The sequence below is a fragment of the Bombyx mori genome, chromosome 12, assembly GCF_030269925.1.
Source record: "Bombyx mori chromosome 12, ASM3026992v2".
Taxonomy (NCBI): domain Eukaryota; kingdom Metazoa; phylum Arthropoda; class Insecta; order Lepidoptera; family Bombycidae; genus Bombyx; species Bombyx mori.
The window spans coordinates 2,148,519-2,168,492 of record NC_085118.1 but is presented as its reverse complement, the minus strand read 5'-3'; the positions used below and the strand labels follow the sequence as shown (position 1 = coordinate 2,168,492).

The 19,974-nt window shown below is 35.9% G+C and overlaps 2 protein-coding genes across 2 annotated transcripts in view; both read left to right on the top strand.

Annotated features, from left to right (window-relative positions):
* The window catches only part of LOC101738582 (gamma-aminobutyric acid type B receptor subunit 2), a 115,170-nt gene that overhangs the window by 9,607 nt on the left and 85,589 nt on the right, over positions 1 to 19,974 (top strand). The window lies entirely within an intron of this gene.
* On the top strand, positions 9,945 to 11,766 carry LOC110385771 (arrestin domain-containing protein 17). The gene is made up of 2 exons (XM_021350125.3): positions 9,945 to 10,107; positions 10,361 to 11,766. Exon 2 carries the CDS (start codon positions 10,409 to 10,411, stop codon positions 11,444 to 11,446), a length of 1,038 nt encoding a protein of 345 aa, XP_021205800.1. The 5' UTR covers positions 9,945 to 10,107; positions 10,361 to 10,408; the 3' UTR covers positions 11,447 to 11,766.

Here is a 19,974-nt window from a genome sequence, read left to right as displayed (position 1 = left end):
TTTAAATCTTATCAATCTTTAGATAACTGAACTAGGCAATTAAGTAACCAATAGAAACTACTGCATATAATGATTTTCATTTTAATTTCATTTAATTATTTCTTAATTATAATTTCAAATACAATACTTCAAATGTTAAATTAAGAAATATTTTTTTATTGCCCTTGTAAGCAGACGAGCGTACGCCCCACCTAATGAGTGGTTACCATCGCCCATGGACATCAGCAATACCAGAGATAAAGTCAAGCCACTGCCTACCGTAAAATTACCTAAATTCTCTACCGGTGGAACCTAAAGCATGTAAATACGACTCTCTCATATTTATTATTCTTCTTAGCCGAACACTCTTGTCAGAGTGGTCGTGGTTGCGCTGATGATATACACGTATACCATTCATTAGGTCCCCCATGTCTGCGAGGATTAACTTCCTGGCGATGCCCTTCCAGATCTGGCAGTTCCAAGTATTTCGCGAAAACTGGACTGTGGTGGATTCAGTTGTTTTCTTTATTAGGTCGCAGGTTGTCGAACATTAACCAAAATGGTAACGGTGTAAATTCATCTTAATTGCTGATTTAAAGTGTACACTATGGACACGCGAAGACTCCCATCGAACCTTTGTAGAACCTTGATGAAGTCGGTCCCGGAACCCTGAGTCATCCAGAAGGAAGGATGCCGTGAAACAGTCCAGCGATCCGGTTTGAAGAGTTTCACCTCATATCTCAAGACCTGTGATGGAATTCGTGATGTGGTGTGTTTGGGTACCGGTAACCGCTCAACGTAGACCGCGAACTTGTTCAACCACCAATGTTCAAAAACACTTATGCAAGTGTAAGTCCTGATGATCACCAACCACTCAAACAAGATCATTCAAGCAAAGCTATGTATATCGGTTCATATTTTCTTTGATGTCGTCCCATATTCTACAGATGCCATAACCTATGCCATGCCAATTATGTTTCGTAATTATTAGTACCAACATGAAAAGAAATATGTGTAAATGACATGTGATATTTACGCGTAATTACCCGATGTACTTATTAATACTGCGAGCCATTTCTGTATTGTGTAATTCAATAGAACCTTTAGATTGATTGGATTTTATAGAATCCGAAGAACGCGTAGATTGAGGCGTAATTATTTAACGACCATGACGTGGGCATAGATTTTACTATATATGTATTTATGTTCGTGATGTCTATCTCGTTTGTTGAAAATTTTATTGAAGTGAAACTTCTTTAGGCGCATGAGGGTAAAATTTTTACAGAACGTCACGCAGGTATGCAACGGAAGTGACATCAAACTACTATTGAAATTAAGTACTTGTCAAGTGTCATTAGTAGTAGTTGTTGTATTTTTCCAACTGGAAAGACAAATGTATCATACCATACAGCCTAATATTTTATATTTTTTTTGTGGAAAATGTTAATAGGAATTGAAATGAAATGAAAAGAATTTGGAACATTAATCAAATAGCATGAAATTAAATTAGTCAATTCAATTTGCAAAATATTAGTCATTTACAATTTAGAAATCTAAACATAATGTGACTGTCAACACTGAGGCTTGAGATTGACATTTGACAGACTTTTGGCGGGAACATATCTTCCTTTTTCCCTTCCTCTAAGTCTCAGAAATCTAGTTTTAGATTTGTATAAATATAAGCAAGACTTACAAATTAGTTCGCCAAAAAAGTTTCACTTCTGACATGTGTACTTTGTACGGACGCACTTTTTTTTATAGTTCGGAAATAAGTTCACATAATAATATGTACTAAGATTTTAATGTTCAGGAAGTTTACACGTTTTGCTATCTGTTGATGTTTTGACATTTAACATGGCTATTTAAAAACGCTTTTCTGACAAATCGAACCTTTACAATTGAAGTGGAATGGCTTAACTAAAATTTTCTATCAGTTCATAAAATTTAACAGTCTCTTTTAGTCTAGAGAAGGACAAAGTACTCTTTTCGTCTCTTTAGACTTACAAATGAAGAACACCCTTTACTAAAAAATACTTATATAACGAAACAACGCTATGCACACAATACCTAATAGAAATCGATTGTCTGTAAAGTCGGTTTACTGACGATAGTTGAACGTGACAATGTCATAAGAAAATACTGAATGGTTTCATTTTTCAATTATCGCAATTATCGTTGCTATAAACAATCGACACCACATTTACTTTTCACTGAACTTCATACTTGACGAAAACATGTAAATGTATTATTGTATAGCAGCTGTCCACGCGGATGCATCGCTTACTCAAGTAGGAGAGAGACAGATGTCGAACGCTGCCGAACGCGGAGGCCGATTGTGCCTCTTTGTCGCTCGTTTCGCGCTCTCGCTTTCACTTCAAGCCTTAAATGGAACGCCTCAGAGCGAGGTAACGCCGCATGAGTCATGTTTTTTCGTGCGTACAGCCGGCTCCATCGCATTATAAGACGTTGTCACGTCAAAAAAGACATGTTTGGTATTAAGCCAAAGTAATTTCCAAATAATTTTCGATTCGTGCAAACAAATATTATAAGAATCTCTACTGCTTTGATGTTCATTAACATACAGTGAAGGATTCTCTTATGAATCCGAAAAAAATGGATTTCCATTTTGCCTATCTTGAATTCGTACGTTTTTTTTTACTGGCGAGTCCGCATAGGTAGACACCACCCTGTCTATTTCTGCTGTGAAGCAGTAAGTAATGCGTTTCGGCTTGAAGGGTGGGGCAGCCGTTGTAACTATACTGAGATCTTAGAACTCATATCTCAAGGTAGGTGGCGGCATTTACGTTGTAGATGTCTTTGGGCTCCTGTAAGCACTTAATACCAGGTGGGCTGTGAGCTCCTCCACCCATATAAGCAATAAAAAAAATTAAAAAAAATCCTCTAGAGAGTAACACATTTTATTTTCCACAAAATATTATATTAGGCTTCGCAATTAACAACATATTGTGCGTTAACAACAATAAAACATAATCACGTGGTAATTGTTACACTAAAGCCACTGATTACATTTGTTCCAGTTTTCAGATTTACTGTAAGTGTTCATGACTATTTAAATTGACGTTTATACTTAATATTATAAAGCTGAAGAGTTTGTTTGTTTAAGCGCGCTAATCTCAGGAACTACAGGTCCAATTTAAAAAAATATCTCAGTGTTAGATAGCCCATTTGTCGAGGAAGGCTATAGGCTATATAACATCACGCTAAGACTAATACAAGCGGAGCACCAATAAATAATGTTTCAAAATCAGAATTTTTTTTCTTTTTGAGAGCTTCCGCTGCGTACGCTGCAGAAACGATTAAAGTTTCGCTAAAATAATATATGACAGAATTGTTCCATATTAAAATATCTAAAAAAAAGTTCACTATTCCACGCGGACGAAGTCGCGGACAAAAGCTAGTAATGATATATTCGCACGTAGCTAAAAGTATACATTTACCAACAATATAAAAATGAATAGTAAGTTGTTCAGGAATACCTACAAGCTTGAGAGACAAAGCCGTGAAAGAAAATAAAGCCCGACAATGAAAGAAATAAAATGAATACGTGGTAAAAATGAGACGTTGTTATTTTTTAGTGAATTGTCGTCTGCCTTAGACACTAAAACGTGGATTCAACGTTCAACTTTTAGACAACAGACCCAAATTCTTTAGTGATTACTTCACTACGAATCATCTTTTATTTTTTATTGCTTAGATGGGTGGACGAGCTCACAGCCCACATGGTGCTAAGTGGTTACTGGAGCCCATAGACATCTACAACGTAAATGCGCCACCCACCTTGAGATATAAGTTCTAAGGTCTCAGTATAGCTACAGCGGCTGCCCCGCCCTTCAAACGGAAACGCATCACTGCTTCACGGCAGAAATAGGCAGCGTGGTGGTAGCTACCCGTGCGGACTCAGAAGAGGTCCTACCACCAGTAAATCATCTATTTAATTATTATTTTTTCATGTTTTTTCCTTCAAGCTCCAAGCATACAACTACTAGACTGCTTTTATTAAAACTGTTTGCATTCCATTGCTTATTGATAGAGTTGACTGACTGCTCAACAACAGTAGGAACTGACGATACAAATAAAACTATTTTTTTTCCAACCCAGACAACTTCCCAGTAGCGCGTAGCCCACTGAGTTTCTCGCCGGATCTTCTTAGTGAGTCGCGTTTCCGATCTGGTGGTAGATTCTGCGAAGCACTGCTCTTGATAGGGCCAGTGTTAGCGGTTTGAACCCCGTGAGCTCACCTATGCGCCAAGGAAAACCTGAAATAGCCTCTTAGCTATCAGCATAGGTAGGAAAAAAATATCTATCTCATCATCATATATAGTTGTAAAGAACATTATGTCTAAATTCAGCACATTTGTCTTGCTTAGTCGTGCGCACAATTATGTTGCAAGCCAGATTTTGTTTTTTTATTTGTTTTTATTTTTTGTATATCTTTTTAGCTTGTAATGTGTATTGTGTGCCTAATAAATAAAAAAAAGATGTGTGGTGGTGTGTGGACACCGGATAGGAACGAAGTTCTTTATTATAAAAATATTAATTTTAAGTTCTATTCGAGGTATAAAGAAAATAAAACTGGAGGCTTCGCAACAACCCACGGTCATTCGGTAACGTGCGAACTTATTGTGGTACACTTCATTCACGGTTGTTTGCATAAGAGTTAGTGTATTGCGCAAACGAACGCTCTGAGATTGTGGTCAATGAATCATAAAAAATATGTTATTATAATTTTGTATGTTATTACAAAGTTAAGTCGTACACTGTGTGCATTACTAATTTGTACGTTATTACAAAGTTAAGTCGCACACTGTGTCCACTAATAAAAATCTTACGTTACGGACGTTTTTTCCCGGTTAGGGTACACCTCCGCATCGTCCCACAAGGAACTTCGTTCAAAAAGAATATAAATAAATGTCCACCGATCGTACGATCGGTGAAGTTTTTTCCGCCTAGATTTGTACAATTAGCTCATCTCAATAAACTTGTCGGTAAACGCATGACTCACACAGCAAACGATTTAAGAATCCATAAACAGTTTATGCTTGACCCCGATTATTGCTTCGGGGCACTAAGGATGGAGGGATAAAGAAATCGTAAATTATGACCATCGTTAAGTTCTTTACGACTGCAACACAAAAAAGTGAAGGAAAACGCAGATGGAACGTCGGAGATAAGTTTAATAAGACCTATCCTATTCATAAAAGACACATAACGTTGTGCTAAGAACGTGACAAACTAAGTTTTGTTATTTTATTTAAACTAGCGGTCCCGCAGTAGTCGAAATTCGACTATAATTAATTGGAATTGCAAGTTTGTACACTATTATGATTGTATTTTATACTTCTATAATCACATATTTCACCAAGACTACACTATAAAAAAATATTAATAAAGACAAACAATATTTAATCTATTCTCAATCCGACCACAGACGTCAAGAACAAAAGTTTGACAATAACTACTATGCATGCGTGTGTGCGTCAAACACATGGTATGTAGTGTGTGTAATGTTTTCTTTATTAATTTAATGTATCTTTTATGCATTATTTAAAAAAAATATTATCATTGTGCACTTCTTCTCTATATTCTCTATAAGTGTGGAAAATTTCATACTCCTCCGTCCGCGCAGTTTTCGTAAAAAGGGATACAAAGTTTTTGCTTCACGTATTAATATATAGATGATTCAACTGTTTAATTTCAAATGAATTTTCAATGACCCATTCTAAATATCAAAAGATATTAATTAAAGCATATTACGTTCAGTGAATAAAATTAGACTATGAAAAGAAAAAGGATCGTTGTTAAAAAAAATACAATCGGTAACTGTGGTAAAAATTATACTAAAAAACCCTCCTTATAAGATGAATCTTCATTAAAACAACGACTAGTACAAGCAGATCTAAAGCGAATGTGATAACAATGAGTTTATCTATACATCTATACATATAAATAAAATTGAAGTGTCTGTTTGTAATATTGAAATAGCCGCTTTTTACTACATGCAAATGAATATATATACGGTACATACACCAAAATAACATTTTTTAACATTTTTGTCTGTCTGTCTGTCTATCTGTCTGTCTGTTTGTTCCGTCTAATCTCTGGAACGGCTGGACCGATTTTGACGGGACTTTCACTGACAGGTAGCTGATGATATAAGGAGTAACTCAGGCTACTTTTTTTAGACTAGCATAGCCCCGCGGCGTCTCTCGCGGTACGACAATAACCGCGGGTAACATCGCGGGACTCCACTATCAATAATAATATTTAATGTTTCCGAGGAGAAGCGAGGGCGGGTCGCTAGTAAATAAATAAATTTAGCACTTCTCAAAATGAAATCCATACATTGTGAAGCTCGCATTGTGTTTTACTAAATACTACTGCTAAGCAGTTTTACCATTGAATTAGACCTACACATTTGAAAATAAATACCATTATATATTATGTATTTTATTTATGTATGTTTATATTACTGTCTCGTTAAATTAACGACACATCGTAAATTGATAAGGTTGTCCGAAAGAGAGACGACAAGCCACGTATAATAATTTTAATATTAATAAAATATAATGTTTTTTTTATTTTAGTGTACATCGAAGTATATGTTCTAATCTGAATAAGAACTCAAAACCTATTGTTGCAGTGGAAATAAATCTTAATAATAGAGGCTTAACGTCGACTATTGCTTCTTCAGAGATGAGATGGGATGTATTTTTGGAGATTCGACCTGTCAATCACAAAATTTTTAGATCAATTTTTAAAAGAAAACTTTTCATGAAAATGTTCTTCTAAATATAATATGTCTAATGCGTTGCCGTTTTAAGATTTAAATGTACTACCAATTTTAAATGTAATTTGTGTATTGTATCGTATCTTTATTTTTTTTAATACGGATTTACATTTTTAAATTCAACCTATTTTGAACAGCATTTTTACTTTGTGATGAAAAATGGATTATTTTAAAAAATCTTAAGCGGTCACCTAAGCTATGGCAATGTCCCAAACGAAAACTTACCCCTAAAAATTCACTATTTGATGGTCTAGTGCCCCGTATAATTCATCCTAGCTTCTTAGTTAATGACACCCGCATTACTGCGGATATATGCTGTGAGACATTTGACACAATCATTAAGAATTTCGTGAATATCTGGACAGCTTTAAGCCGGTCCCCACTTCTCCTGCACGACAACACTTAACCTCATCCTATACAATCACAAAAGGTAGATTTGGAAGTTTTACCGTCACACACCGTACTAATCAGACCTTGCGCCAGCTGGCTGAGCCTTTGCTCGCCCACCTGTCCTGGTGAAACTGGAAAGGCCTCCGGGCCACCAGTAATCCATCAATCATAAAAAAAATAAAAAAAAAAAAAAAAAAAAGACAGAGAGAGCGAGAGAGAGAAACAGAGAGAGAGAGAGAGAACATACTTTATTGCACACCAAAACACAATTAAAATTAGAAAACGGTCGACAAGCAGATACATTTGTACAATAGGCGGTCTTATCGCTAAAAGCGATTTCTTCCCGACAACCGTTTAATTAACAGAAATTCTGGAGTTAATCCGTTTAATTAACAGAAATAGGAAGGCTTGGCAGGGAAAAAATTCAATGGCCAAGAAACAGTACAAAATGTCTTGGAAGAGTTTGTTAGCTCCAATACACGTGACTTTTTCAAGAAGAGACATTAACAAATGACTACTGCGCTGCCAGAGACGTATCGATACCACATGGCTGCGATTTTTGATACATAGAAATAAACAATATTTAGAAAAATGACTAGAAATCTAATATATACATATTATATACATATTTATGTATATGTATTTATTTAAGTACAAGTATTTCTATCTATAAATATTATGTATGTTATATACTTATATACACATATGTTTATGTATATCACTATCACACTACACCTACTAAGATTCATCTCTGCACCCCCCTAAGGTAGACTGTCATTGAATGCCTATAGCATTAAGTCCACCTTTATACTATCTAGTATATAAAGTTATAAATAAATAAATAAATAAAAGCATATAATTTTATAATTTAAACTGTTCATTTAAAAAAGATAATCTTTGTGCCTTCATTGTCGACAAATAAACACATAAAATTTCATATATCATTTTTTTATAATATAACATCTAGATAATAGTTACTTACTACCAGTTTGACACACTGTGTAGCACATAGAGTAAGAACTACTTAAACATAAAAAAGCATCACTTGAATAATATGATTTTAATAGGATTTCGTTGCAAAAAAATTTTGATTATACACTTCACGCTCCAGTGAAATTCGTATATTTTTGCTTCAGATACTCGAAACCAATATTTTAAACAGACTTAACTCTCTAAGCAAAAGCCCTATATTTTATCTCTGGCGATGAACAATGTTCTTCCAATTACGTCATGGATCAGTCTTAAATTCTTTGTTGTGTAATATGGATGATGGAATAGTGATCAGAGTGACAGCAAAGGATAAAAATGTCTTATTACAAACAAACTTATGATATAAATGCTCTTCGCGGGGTTAGTTTCAAAGACGGATCGAATTTAGTTACTCGGAACTTATATAAATAAAAATTTATCTTGAAAATGTCGTTGGTGCGAGTCAGGTTAAATATGTCATAGTCAAATATGTTCTATTCTATGACAGCTATCACTACCGTAGAAGCATAGATAATCAAACCACTCCTAGGGAGAGTGGGGTGATGGTTGCAATAGCTCAAGGAGTCAAAGCTCGCGTACCCATATCTAATGATGCTCTAACATGACAAGTTGTTAATAACATTAATACCAAGTTAATAAAGTTCAAAATTGCATAACATCAAAGTTAACTTGTTTACAATTTTAATTACATGCATTCATCTCCTACACGCGACAAACGACCTTACATCAATAACGTTTTACGTATTTTAAATTCTTAATTAAACACGACCAAGTATTTTTCACGTCTACACAATTTCAGTATGAAGACAAAACGAATTTAACCTCTATTTTAATTCGCATCAAGACATAAATTCGTTTGAAGAACAAACTTCTAATAAAATAGGCCAGGCACTCGAGTCCTCTCGTGCAGTTTTAAGAGGTAGGCAGCATCAAATAAAAGAGGCCTGGAGGGCTCTTTATAATTGTGACTCATGGATTTTTTTTGTTAGACCAGCTGTTCCTTACACTTGAATGCCGGATCCCATGCTCGAGTAGACCTCGAGTGATCGGAAGATTTTACAATAGACTCTTCGGTTTATCGCAGACTTAAGTTGGCGGTCGGCGGACGAACCAATAAGGACTCCTTTGACCGTCAAGTTAACTTACGTACGCTAGGGTTACCTAATTCAATCGGCCTGGGTTCTATTTCTTACGATGTATTACAAAATTTTCATTTCTAGTAGGAAAATATAGTAAAATTCATCATTTTGTTATGTAATTTACAAAAAATCCGCCAAAACGTGTCACATGGCGTCTTTTTCGAAATGTCTCCCTATAATAGATACGCTGCAGTCTATGAATATCTTAAGCAATCCCAATTAATAATGCGTATGTATATATTGAAATGATACGTGATGTCCGGGTATAGCTGGAATACCCCCTTAGGTTACCAGCGAATGGGTAGAGGAAAAAAGACATGTGAGAATAAACCAAACTATTAAAATAACGAAAACAACTAAAGCCGCAAAAAACTCAGATACTCTGGTCTTTCAGTTAATTCGGATACCCGTAAACTTGCTTCCCACAAAGAAACGAGAATAGACAAGACCAAAGATCCAGAGCCACTCATAAATAACCCTAAACGTGACGTCAGTAACAAAACTGTAGTTTGAATAGACAAAAGTATCCAATCGCTTCGCGTAAAACGAATTTTCATTTATTTAATCATGTATCCGAACTCAATTAAGCGTTAACTAAATTTGGATAGTCTGCATCCAGCAATAAAATGTCATACTGATATGTTTCTGACACTGAAGTATGAAACTTTTATGGTTTCTGATTGAAGCATAGGCCTTTATTATTTCATTGGACGGAAGCATATTTATGAAATACACTTAAAATTTGATTGAACATCATGAATCATCAAAATATAAATATGTTTCTCGTTAAACGTGTTGTTGGTAAGAGATTAAGCACTTATAACAAAATTTATTGATTAAATACTTTTAAGATAACACTTAAGATAGTTACAATATATGCGTATATTCTAATTGATTATTTATCAGACCACATGAAAAACCTTGACTCTAAAATATCGATTGATAAATTTTTGTATAGTCACCGATATACTTATCATTTTTGCTATCACTGAACTTATCAACCGACAATATTTATCATAGGTTTCAGTTACCCAATAACTTTTGTATTGTTTAGTGCGTATGGATTTTTCAATGACACTTTGAAAGTGCGCGAGTCAAAAGAATGGGAATACACTGCGAGATGAAATTATTTAATCCTCCTGATGGAACCTTTGTGCCCGGCGAAACGGTGTCTGGTGTAATTAAATATGCAGTAGACAGAGACACGGCCGTGAAAAGGATTATTGTATCGCTAAAAGGCGGCGGAGTTCTCAGAATCAGAAACACACAACGCAGACAACAGAACAGGCCGAATGTTTTTTATTGCTTCGAAGAGTACGTCGACATTGATAATATAATACGGGAAGACGAAAAAGGAATTTTACCATTTGGATGCTATGAAACGAATTTTAGTTTTACGGTACCGAAAAATTTACCGCCTTCCTTCAAATACATGAAACATTTGCCACATCATATAGTGAAATGCAAGATATCTTATTTTGTTCGGATAAAATTCGAGAAACCGGGCTTATTTAAATTAAACAAGCATTTCAGATATTATATTACTATGTTGTCAGGTGTAACTCCCAATCTACCAACGGTTCCGACTGTATTTAGTAAAGATAAAAACTTGTGCAGACTAATATCGAGTAGCCCTAGGACAGTTAAAATCAGAGCGAACGTAGAGAGTTGCGTTTTAGCTCCTGGCACTAAAATCGAACTTAACTATGAAGTACACAATAACACTAACCTCGTTATAAAAGGTGTTGAAACAAAATTGATCGAAGTGCACTCGTTCAAAGCGAGATCAAGTAGAAAAATACAAAACTTTAAAGATGTACCGGATACAGATACAAAAACGGCTTCCATCAATAGCGGTGATCATCAAACTATGCTTATAATTATGAATCTTCCTCCTGATATAATGTCAGTTGAAAATTCTAAAATAGTTCAAAGGGAATATGCAGTTAAGATAACTGTGGATCTTCCAATGCCGCATTTCAATATCGTGTTTGAAATCCCTGTACAAATCGGATACAGGACTGACCTGATTGAGGAGAGTGCCGCTATCCCTATTAATGAGTTACCCCCTCCTTACTGGGCCATTATGGGCGAAGCCAACGGTTCTAGGGAAGACTTAGATTCGATTGATAATTTTTAAGAAATAGAACTCATAAATACATTTGTACCGTTGCTTGTTTCTCTATCCGTGGATCGTCATGATTCCTATTGATTAATTTATTTGAAGCTACAACCGACCATTGGTTAAATATTTCCTTGGCATTTCCTTTAAGCAAGAAAGCACCAAGCCATTAAGGTGAAAGAGCAGTAAATGACACAATAACTGCGTGCGAACGGTTTCCTAAATGCCTACATCGAAGGTTTTTGTGTTCATCGACATTATTTATTTGCTAATTTAAATTAAGGATTCACAATACTTATATGGTCTCTTAAATAAATTTGTACGTTATTCTTGTTTTATTTTACTGTTTTACTATGTATTTAATTATTTATTTATTCATTATTTAAGCGGTTCAATGCAAAAGCTTTTATTGCTACTAGAGATAGGCCTTAAATAAAATGTAAATTCTTAAATCAAATACAACATTATATTTTATTTCACAAGTAAAGTGCTGAAGGTAGCAGCGAATGCTTCCAGATTTATAATACTGATCTCTCCCGGGGACTAAAATGGAGGTAGTGGATAAAGTTATTCATAAATATGCGAATATTCTCGAATATACAGTTCGCTAATCTTAGCTTCCACAGGTTTGGTTTTTTACGAACGTTTTTGAAACGGACTGTCATTGTCATTGTCGGTTTTCGAAATGGACCATATTTCAGAAGTCTTCGTGGCCTAAAGGATAAGAGGTCGGGTGCATTCGTATCTAGTAATGCACCTATGTTCGAATCCCGCCGGCAAGTACCAATTTTTCTAATGAAATACGTACCTAACAACTGTTCACGATTGACTTCCACGGTGAAGGAATAACATCGTGTAGTAAAAATCAAACCCGCAAAATTATAATTTGCGTAATTACTTGTGGTAAGACCTCTTGTGAGTCCGCACGGGTAGGTACCACCGCCCTGCCTATTTCTGCCGTGAAGCAGTAATGCGTTTCGTTTTGAAGCGTGGGGCAGCCGTTCTGACTATACTGAGCCCTTAGAACTCATATCTCAAGGTGGGTCGCAGCATTTATGTTGTAGATGTCTATAAGCTCCGCTAACCGCTTAACACCAGGTGGGCTGTGAGCTCGTCCACCCTTTTAAGCAATAAAAATAAAATAAGAAAAATTTAAACAAGAGACGCGTGTCATTTTTCTTAAATATGTAGACAGACGAATCTATGGCCGATCTAATCTTTTATAATCTTTTGTTTTGTTTAGAGTAGTTATGTACATATTATATCTAAGCTAAGGGGAGGAATGTTAAGTATGTGTGCGTGTGCCTACGCATACGGGGTATTTCAACAAATATAGGACAGTGTGTTAACAGCAGGCAAGTGTTTCACTCGTGTATCCCTCCTATCTATCCCTCGTATCTAACAAATACGATCGTATTTACATTTAAGGTGTCATCGCCTAAAGGATAAAACGCCACAATTTTATTTTGAGAGGAATTAAGTCAATAAAAAATAGATACACGGATCTATAATTCGTCTTCATTTCGTAAGGGTATGGTGATAGCCATTTAAAACCAGGTGGGCCGAGAGCTCGTTCATGCGTCCACGCAAAAGGGACATGTCCGGTTTCAAATTTGGGGTTGGTCGAAGGGCGATCGAAAAATTACCAAGGGCCTTTTCAAATTCAAATAATAAACAATATCATGATGACGTACGTTGTTTAGGAAGGGTTTTAATAAATTATACGTCCATTTAGACGAACAATGGGCTCACGAATTTAATGTTGGTTCGGGAATTATGCATAGGAAATTAGGATTTAAACTTTTGTCTGAACATATACCCGTCACTACGCCGTGATGCGTGTGCGGACAATAGAACAATTTTCATGTGTATTAAATTCAGATTTAAACAGATCTTTATTACGAGTAGTACAAATTCTTCTTCCTTCTTCTTAGTCGTACACTCTTGACAGAGTGGTCGTGGTCATGCATCAGTCGGATCCTGCGATACCGATGCTCTCGCGATGCGACGCAAAAGTTTTTGACTGCTTTGACTGACATAGCCAAAGTCCTCGGACAAAGTGGAATTGGGCTGGCCACATATGTCGTCGCACTGACAATGGGTGAGGCAGAAAAGTATTGGAACGGAGACCTCGTAACATGGACAGACAAACAATGAGGCGGACCGACGACCTGGTGAAAATAGCTGGTAAGGACTGGATGCGAAAGGCAAGAGACCGAATAGAATGGAATGCATATAATGTATGAAGAGACATTGGGTGGACACAGGTTGAGGAAGAGCTTAGACTCTCTCTTCTCAGCTATTTATCCCACATGGTGGTGGTGTAACGACAACGGCTGCCCCACCCTTCAAACCGAAACGCATTACTGCTTCACGGCAGAAATAGGCAGGGTGGTGGTACCTACCCGTGCGGATTCACAAGAGGTCCTAGCACCACCAGTATGAGAAATGATCTTCGTAATCCAAACCTGGAGGGCATTTCGGGACAAGAGAACCCATAGATTAGATAATACCACCATAAACAATTACTATGAGATCGAAGTTATTGTTTAATTGTACAATCGCTTCTTATTCTGAAGCAGATGGCTTCGTAGCAGGAATAGGAATATCTCCTCCTCCCTGCGTCGGTTTCCTCATTACTGAGGGTCGTGGTCATGGCCTTGAAACAGTTTGTTTTTTATAGTGCACCGCCATCTGTTCCTATCTGCAGCTGAGTGCAGAGCATCGTGCACTGTGGTATCAAGGGCTGCACGAATCTGGTCCGTCCAACGGGTCGGGTTCCTGCCTCTTGGTTGCTTGCCCTCGACCTTTCCAGTGACCACCAATTTCTCCAAGTTGTCACTGTCTTTCCTTGCGATGTGGCCAAAGTATTCAAGAATACTTCGCATGCAAATGGTGGAGAGTATAGTCCGGATCTTCAACTGAGCTAGGATGGACACATTGGTGCGGCGTGCGGTCCAGGGAATACCCAACATCCTCCTCCAGCACCACATTTCGAAATAGGCATATAGGTAATAGAAATAGGCGTGGTAGTATCTACTCTTGTAGGTACAATTCGCCGTATCACCAATAATTAGACAAATTCATCTCTATTACATTTGTTAGGATAGGTCACTTTTAATTCACCTTTATTATTGTATTTTACCATACCCTTAATAGAATTGTTAACAAAAAAAACAGTTGTCGAGCTTGATAAGTAACTGAAACTTCGGAATTATTGTTTGCGAAGCTCGTATCACTGTTGAGTGCGTGAACGAAACTTCGCGAAAGCAACTTAATGTTTATATTAATGTCGTGTGCTTTAACAAACGGTTTTGCTCAACGATACAAGCTTATATGTGATTAAGTTTTCGGGAGCTTTCGTAATGAGGTTTCGGGATTGCTTCGGTGCTTAACGATGGAAGTATTATACTTTATACGACAAACATAATTATTATGAAAAATTTAACGAGTTATTCCATTTTTAATAATTTAAAAAAAAGCGTGATGTGCATGGTATCAATAGATATAAATATTTTATGAACAGATATGATGACTAGAAGGGTTATTTTGATAATATCCTGAATAGCAACCCGCGCTTTTTTTACAATAAAATAATTTTTCTTACAATATTTTTAACTCAAATTTATTAAGATTTATTTTCTATTTTTTAGTTGGATATTCTATAAAGGCGTATTTTTTTAGTTTTTTGGAGTTTACTCCTTTAGAATCGATTTACATATATAGGCCCGGGGTATGAAAATTATGGGGACCAAAATCGTACTAGCATGTCACACGAAATGCGTTATGCGCCTGCGCCGGCAGTCCGCCACAAAGCCTCGTACTGATCGCGCGTTTCTCTCATTATTGTATTTTCATATATTTGTTAGTCGTTTGTTTTGTGTCTCGTTAATTTGTTAATAATCTGTAGTGTATCGTGTTGTCGTAATATAGAACTATTTCTCGTATTGTTTCGTTTAATTTTTTATATCCAGTAAACTCCAGTCGTGCGTCGGAGCGGACACACACACTTTTTTTTTTTTTTTTTTGAAACTATTGTTTATTATTATTAGTACACAAAGATTTACATGTATATTTATAATGAATATTCTTGATAACTTTAAATATGTGTGGCATTTTGAATTGGACGTATGTATATATTTTTAAGACGCTTATTATTTAGTTTGGTGTCTGTTATATCTATTTGAATTCTACAGTCCGAATTGAGTCTCTAATAGGAGGTTCCATCGATGTGGTTACCTTCAGGCAGAGAGAGCTGATGAGATATCGTGAGCCGCATCAAATCTGTCTCCTTCAATAGTGCATTTGCCACGTACCATCCGGCTATGGAATGAGCTCCACGGTGTTTCCCGAGCATTATGACATGTCCTTCTACAAACGAGGCTTGTGGAGAGTATTAAGCGGTAGGCAGCGGCTTGGCTCTGCCCCTGGCATTGCTGAAGTCAATGGGCGACGGTAACCACTCACCATTAGGTGAGCCGTATGCTCGTCTGCCTAAAAGGGTAATAAAAAAAAAGAAGCATATGACCACCACCGTGACAAGAACGTGAGACTACGAAGAAACATGTACGGGAATGGTATCTATGTCGGGGAGTCTTTTAACGTTATTAATTTGAATAAAATTATATTTGAGTTTGTAGTTCGGCTCGCTGTTTGGCTAAAAAAATTTTTTTCATTAATTTGCCTTATTATATTTTATTTTGACAGCACACAATTTAATCTATATATTAATACGTGAAGCAAAAACTTTGTGTTCCTTTTTACGAAAATTACGCGGACGGAGGAGTATGAAATTTCCCACACTGATAGAGAATATAGAGAAGAAGTGCACAATGCTAATAATTTTTTTTAAATAATGCGTAAAAGATACTTTAAATCAATAAAGAAAACATTACACACACTACATACCATGTATGTGACTATTTATTGTCAAACTTTTGTTCTTGACGTCTGTTGTCAATTTGAGAATATATTAAATATTGTTTGTCTTTGTTAATATTTTTTACGGTGTAGTCTTGGCGAAATTTGTGATTATAGAAGTATAAAATACAATCATAATAGTGTACAAACTTACAATTCCAGTTATTTATAGTCGAATTTCGACTACTGCGGGACCTCTAGTAAAAGTTAATTCCGTAAACGTAAGCGTTATTGCGTAATTTAATAAAAACACAAAATGTTAATGATTTCACCGAGAACTACGTGTAGTGGTTTTTTTAGAGGACTTTTTTTATTAATGTCGCGAAGGTGAGTGAAGGAACAGAGTCCACGGACATCAAAATGTGAGTAGTTAGACCAATCCACATGAGGTTAAAGTCTTAATTGTTAGGGCTCTTTTCCATCAAACCGAAATGTAGGAGAACCTCGCGGCAGGAATAGGAATGGCAGTGATGGTCTCACACGCTTCGCAACCATTAAATGCTTTAATAATTAGAGAACGCTGCTGTACATTCTCCAGTTAATCCCCCATCATAATAGGGCAGTAATCCCTCGCTTGTCCAAGCCAAGACAAGGTGGAATTATGTGGTGCTGAAGGACAAAGGGAAAACTATACTAAGACCTTAGAACTCATATCTCACGGTGGGTGGCGGCATTTATGTTGTAGATGTCTATGGGCTCCGGTAACCACTTAACATCAGATAGGCCGTGAGCTCGTCCATCCATCTAAGTAATAAAAAAAAATGAACGCTCACCGACTCATTCAACCGAAATCACCCACAGAACAACTTAATACACCACAGTCTAGTAATAGTTTAAAGCACTAGAAATGGCAACTGATTATAATGAAAATAGCAGAACGACAATTCGCTATAAACATCATAGAAACGGGCACGATTATTCTGTAAAGAGTGAACCAATTAGCATCGGGTGAGTTTTGGACATCTCTAATGCCCACTTCCCCTATCCATCCAGTTCCAGTCCATCCAGTTGTTTTAGTTGTCTTTTTAAACGTTATTAATTAACACGCTTTTATTAGCTTCAGACGTATGTATGTTTGTAACGGAATCTTTGACCATGATTTTGACCCCCTTCAAAACGTCGGATTCACTCGAAATTTGGTATACTTATTAAGGACCGATGACAATTCATAATTAAAAAATATATTGAAAAAATTTAAATTCAACTAAAACATGAAAAATAAATAATAGTTTAAAAAAACTAACAAAACACGCTTTTATAGAAAATCCAACAAAAAAATTGGAAATAAATTTTAATAAATTTGAATTAAAAATAGTGTAAGAAAAAATGATTTAATTGTAAAAAAGGCGTGGGGTGCATGGTATCAGTAGTTATAAATATTTTATGAACAGATATAAGTAGAAGGGTTATTTTCATAATATTTTGAAAAGCACCCCACGCTTTTTTTACATTAAAATCATTTTTTCTTACATAAAAGCGTATTCTGTTAGTTTTTTTAAACTATTATTTATTTTAATGAAGTAAATCATTAAAATCATTAAAAATGTTCTTCGAATCCGTCCCTGTGATTGCGTGCTACTCATCCATTAAGGAACAGCGACGAAAACCATTACGTCTCTGCTATTTGTATTAGCCTCATATATCTTTAGAACCTGACCTTACACCTTTATAAATGGCAGGAACTTATCTTTACGTGTCGAAATCGGAACGAGAATATAGCGTGGTTTAAGTTTTGCGTTTATTTCTTAGATAAAACGTATTCGGAAAGGTCTGTACGGAAAGGTAACAATGTGCTCACTAATATAATAATTAGGAGCATCACAATGTAAATGATGTCATCCAACTAAAGATATAAGATCGGAATTGTTATAAAACGGTTGACGTACTTTAGAAACCGAAATAAATCTCTCGGGGAAGAAACAGATAGAAGAAGGATGGTACCTATCCGAACTCACATAAGGCCCCTCAAATGCAATGGGAAATTATAGCCAGCTTTTGTAATTAAAAACTATTAAATCGATGATGAACATTTTTAGTGACCCATGTTAGTCGAACACAGTTCAGCCACCTTGCAAACGAACTCCAGATATTTAAAACACAATTCGTGATGACGTCGCAATACACGGAAATTTGTATTGTTACGCCGGTAAGAGTAACGCCATCTATCGCCGAATAGTTGAACGACTATCGAAGGATCTAGTAGCGCCCAGAACGCGCGAGAAGTACAACGCCATCTATTGACAGATAGCGTAAACGACTACTAGAGATGTGTAGAATATTCTCGATAATTCTAGGAATGAGGCACGCAGTCAGTCAGTAATCAGAACTACTCGAAGCAAAACAGCGAACGGTACACCCGAAGCGAAGCGGAACTAGCGAATTGAAAGTTTCAAAGTGTTTGTTGAGTGTTTTAAAGTGTTTAAGTGTTTTAAGTGTTGAATACAGTTTTTAAGTTGTACTTTGGTGAAATTTTATTTATCCCGAACCCCAGCGCGTAACAGTATGTTAATTATTGAAACTTCCAATCAAAAATCCTTTGGCAAAAAAGGCTTTTAATTTCCCGATCGGGCCCTTCATTACAATAAACGTCAAATCCACTAAACTCAGCCTTAGCCCTTTCGCTTATCGGGATTGAATCGGTCCTGATAGTCTATTAGCGACTTCGACAGGAGCAAGGTTATATCTTATTCAAGCATTTCGTTATCAACCGAAGCTTTCGGAAGATTTGATTCCAGAGCGACTGGGGATCTAGAAAAATGGTATATTGTTCAATCGTACTTATACCTAATGTTCAACAGTTTATTGGTGATTTTTTTTTTGTGAAAATTTTGTTCTAAAACAGCGAAAATGAAATTAAAATTAGATGTACCTAATGTTTCTGGAACAGTAATTAGTTAGATATTGTCTGCAGTTGTATATATATAGAGTTGAAAATTTAATGAATACGTCATAATTTTTTTAATTTAAGACCATTAATAAATTATATAATAAATAACACAAAAACCAATTTCGACATGCAATTCCAAATAGGTATAATCCCGAGGATTACATGTAATCCAGTTTGAATTTACGTGTGAATTATAGAAAGCTAAATTTGCATATATGATTTTCGAACTTGTTTTTCCTAAGAAATTTGTTTAACTCGTCATCAAGATCTGCGGACGGCTAATACGATCACAGACACGACACGTGCTTACATCGTCATACTTCATTACCTTCAAACTTTATCCTAAACTAGCTGACCCGGCAGACTTCGTAGTGCCTCAATCAATAAATAAAAGACCTAAGCTTTTGTATAAAATAAACATAAAACAAACAAAAGGAATCCGTCCGTTATTTTTATTTAATTCCGAGCATTTTCATATTTCTCTACCTTTTAAACCTTCTCTGGATTTCCACAAATAATTCAAGACCAAAATTAGCCAAATCGGTCCAGCCGTTCTCGAGTTTTAGCGAGACTAACGAACAGCAATTCATTTTTATATATATAGATATCTCCTTTATTACCTATCTGACTTTCAACAAATGCACATGCATTGATCATCCAGTTTGAGATTGTGGGAAGACGGAAATGTATTAAACCTTATTCAGTTTTTTAAAGAACACAAAAACAAAATGTCGCCCCC

Coding starts and splice junctions, on each gene's coding strand:
- LOC110385771 (XM_021350125.3), top strand. CDS start 10,409: ATGGGAATACACTGCGAGATGAAATTATTTAATCCTCCTGATGGAACC.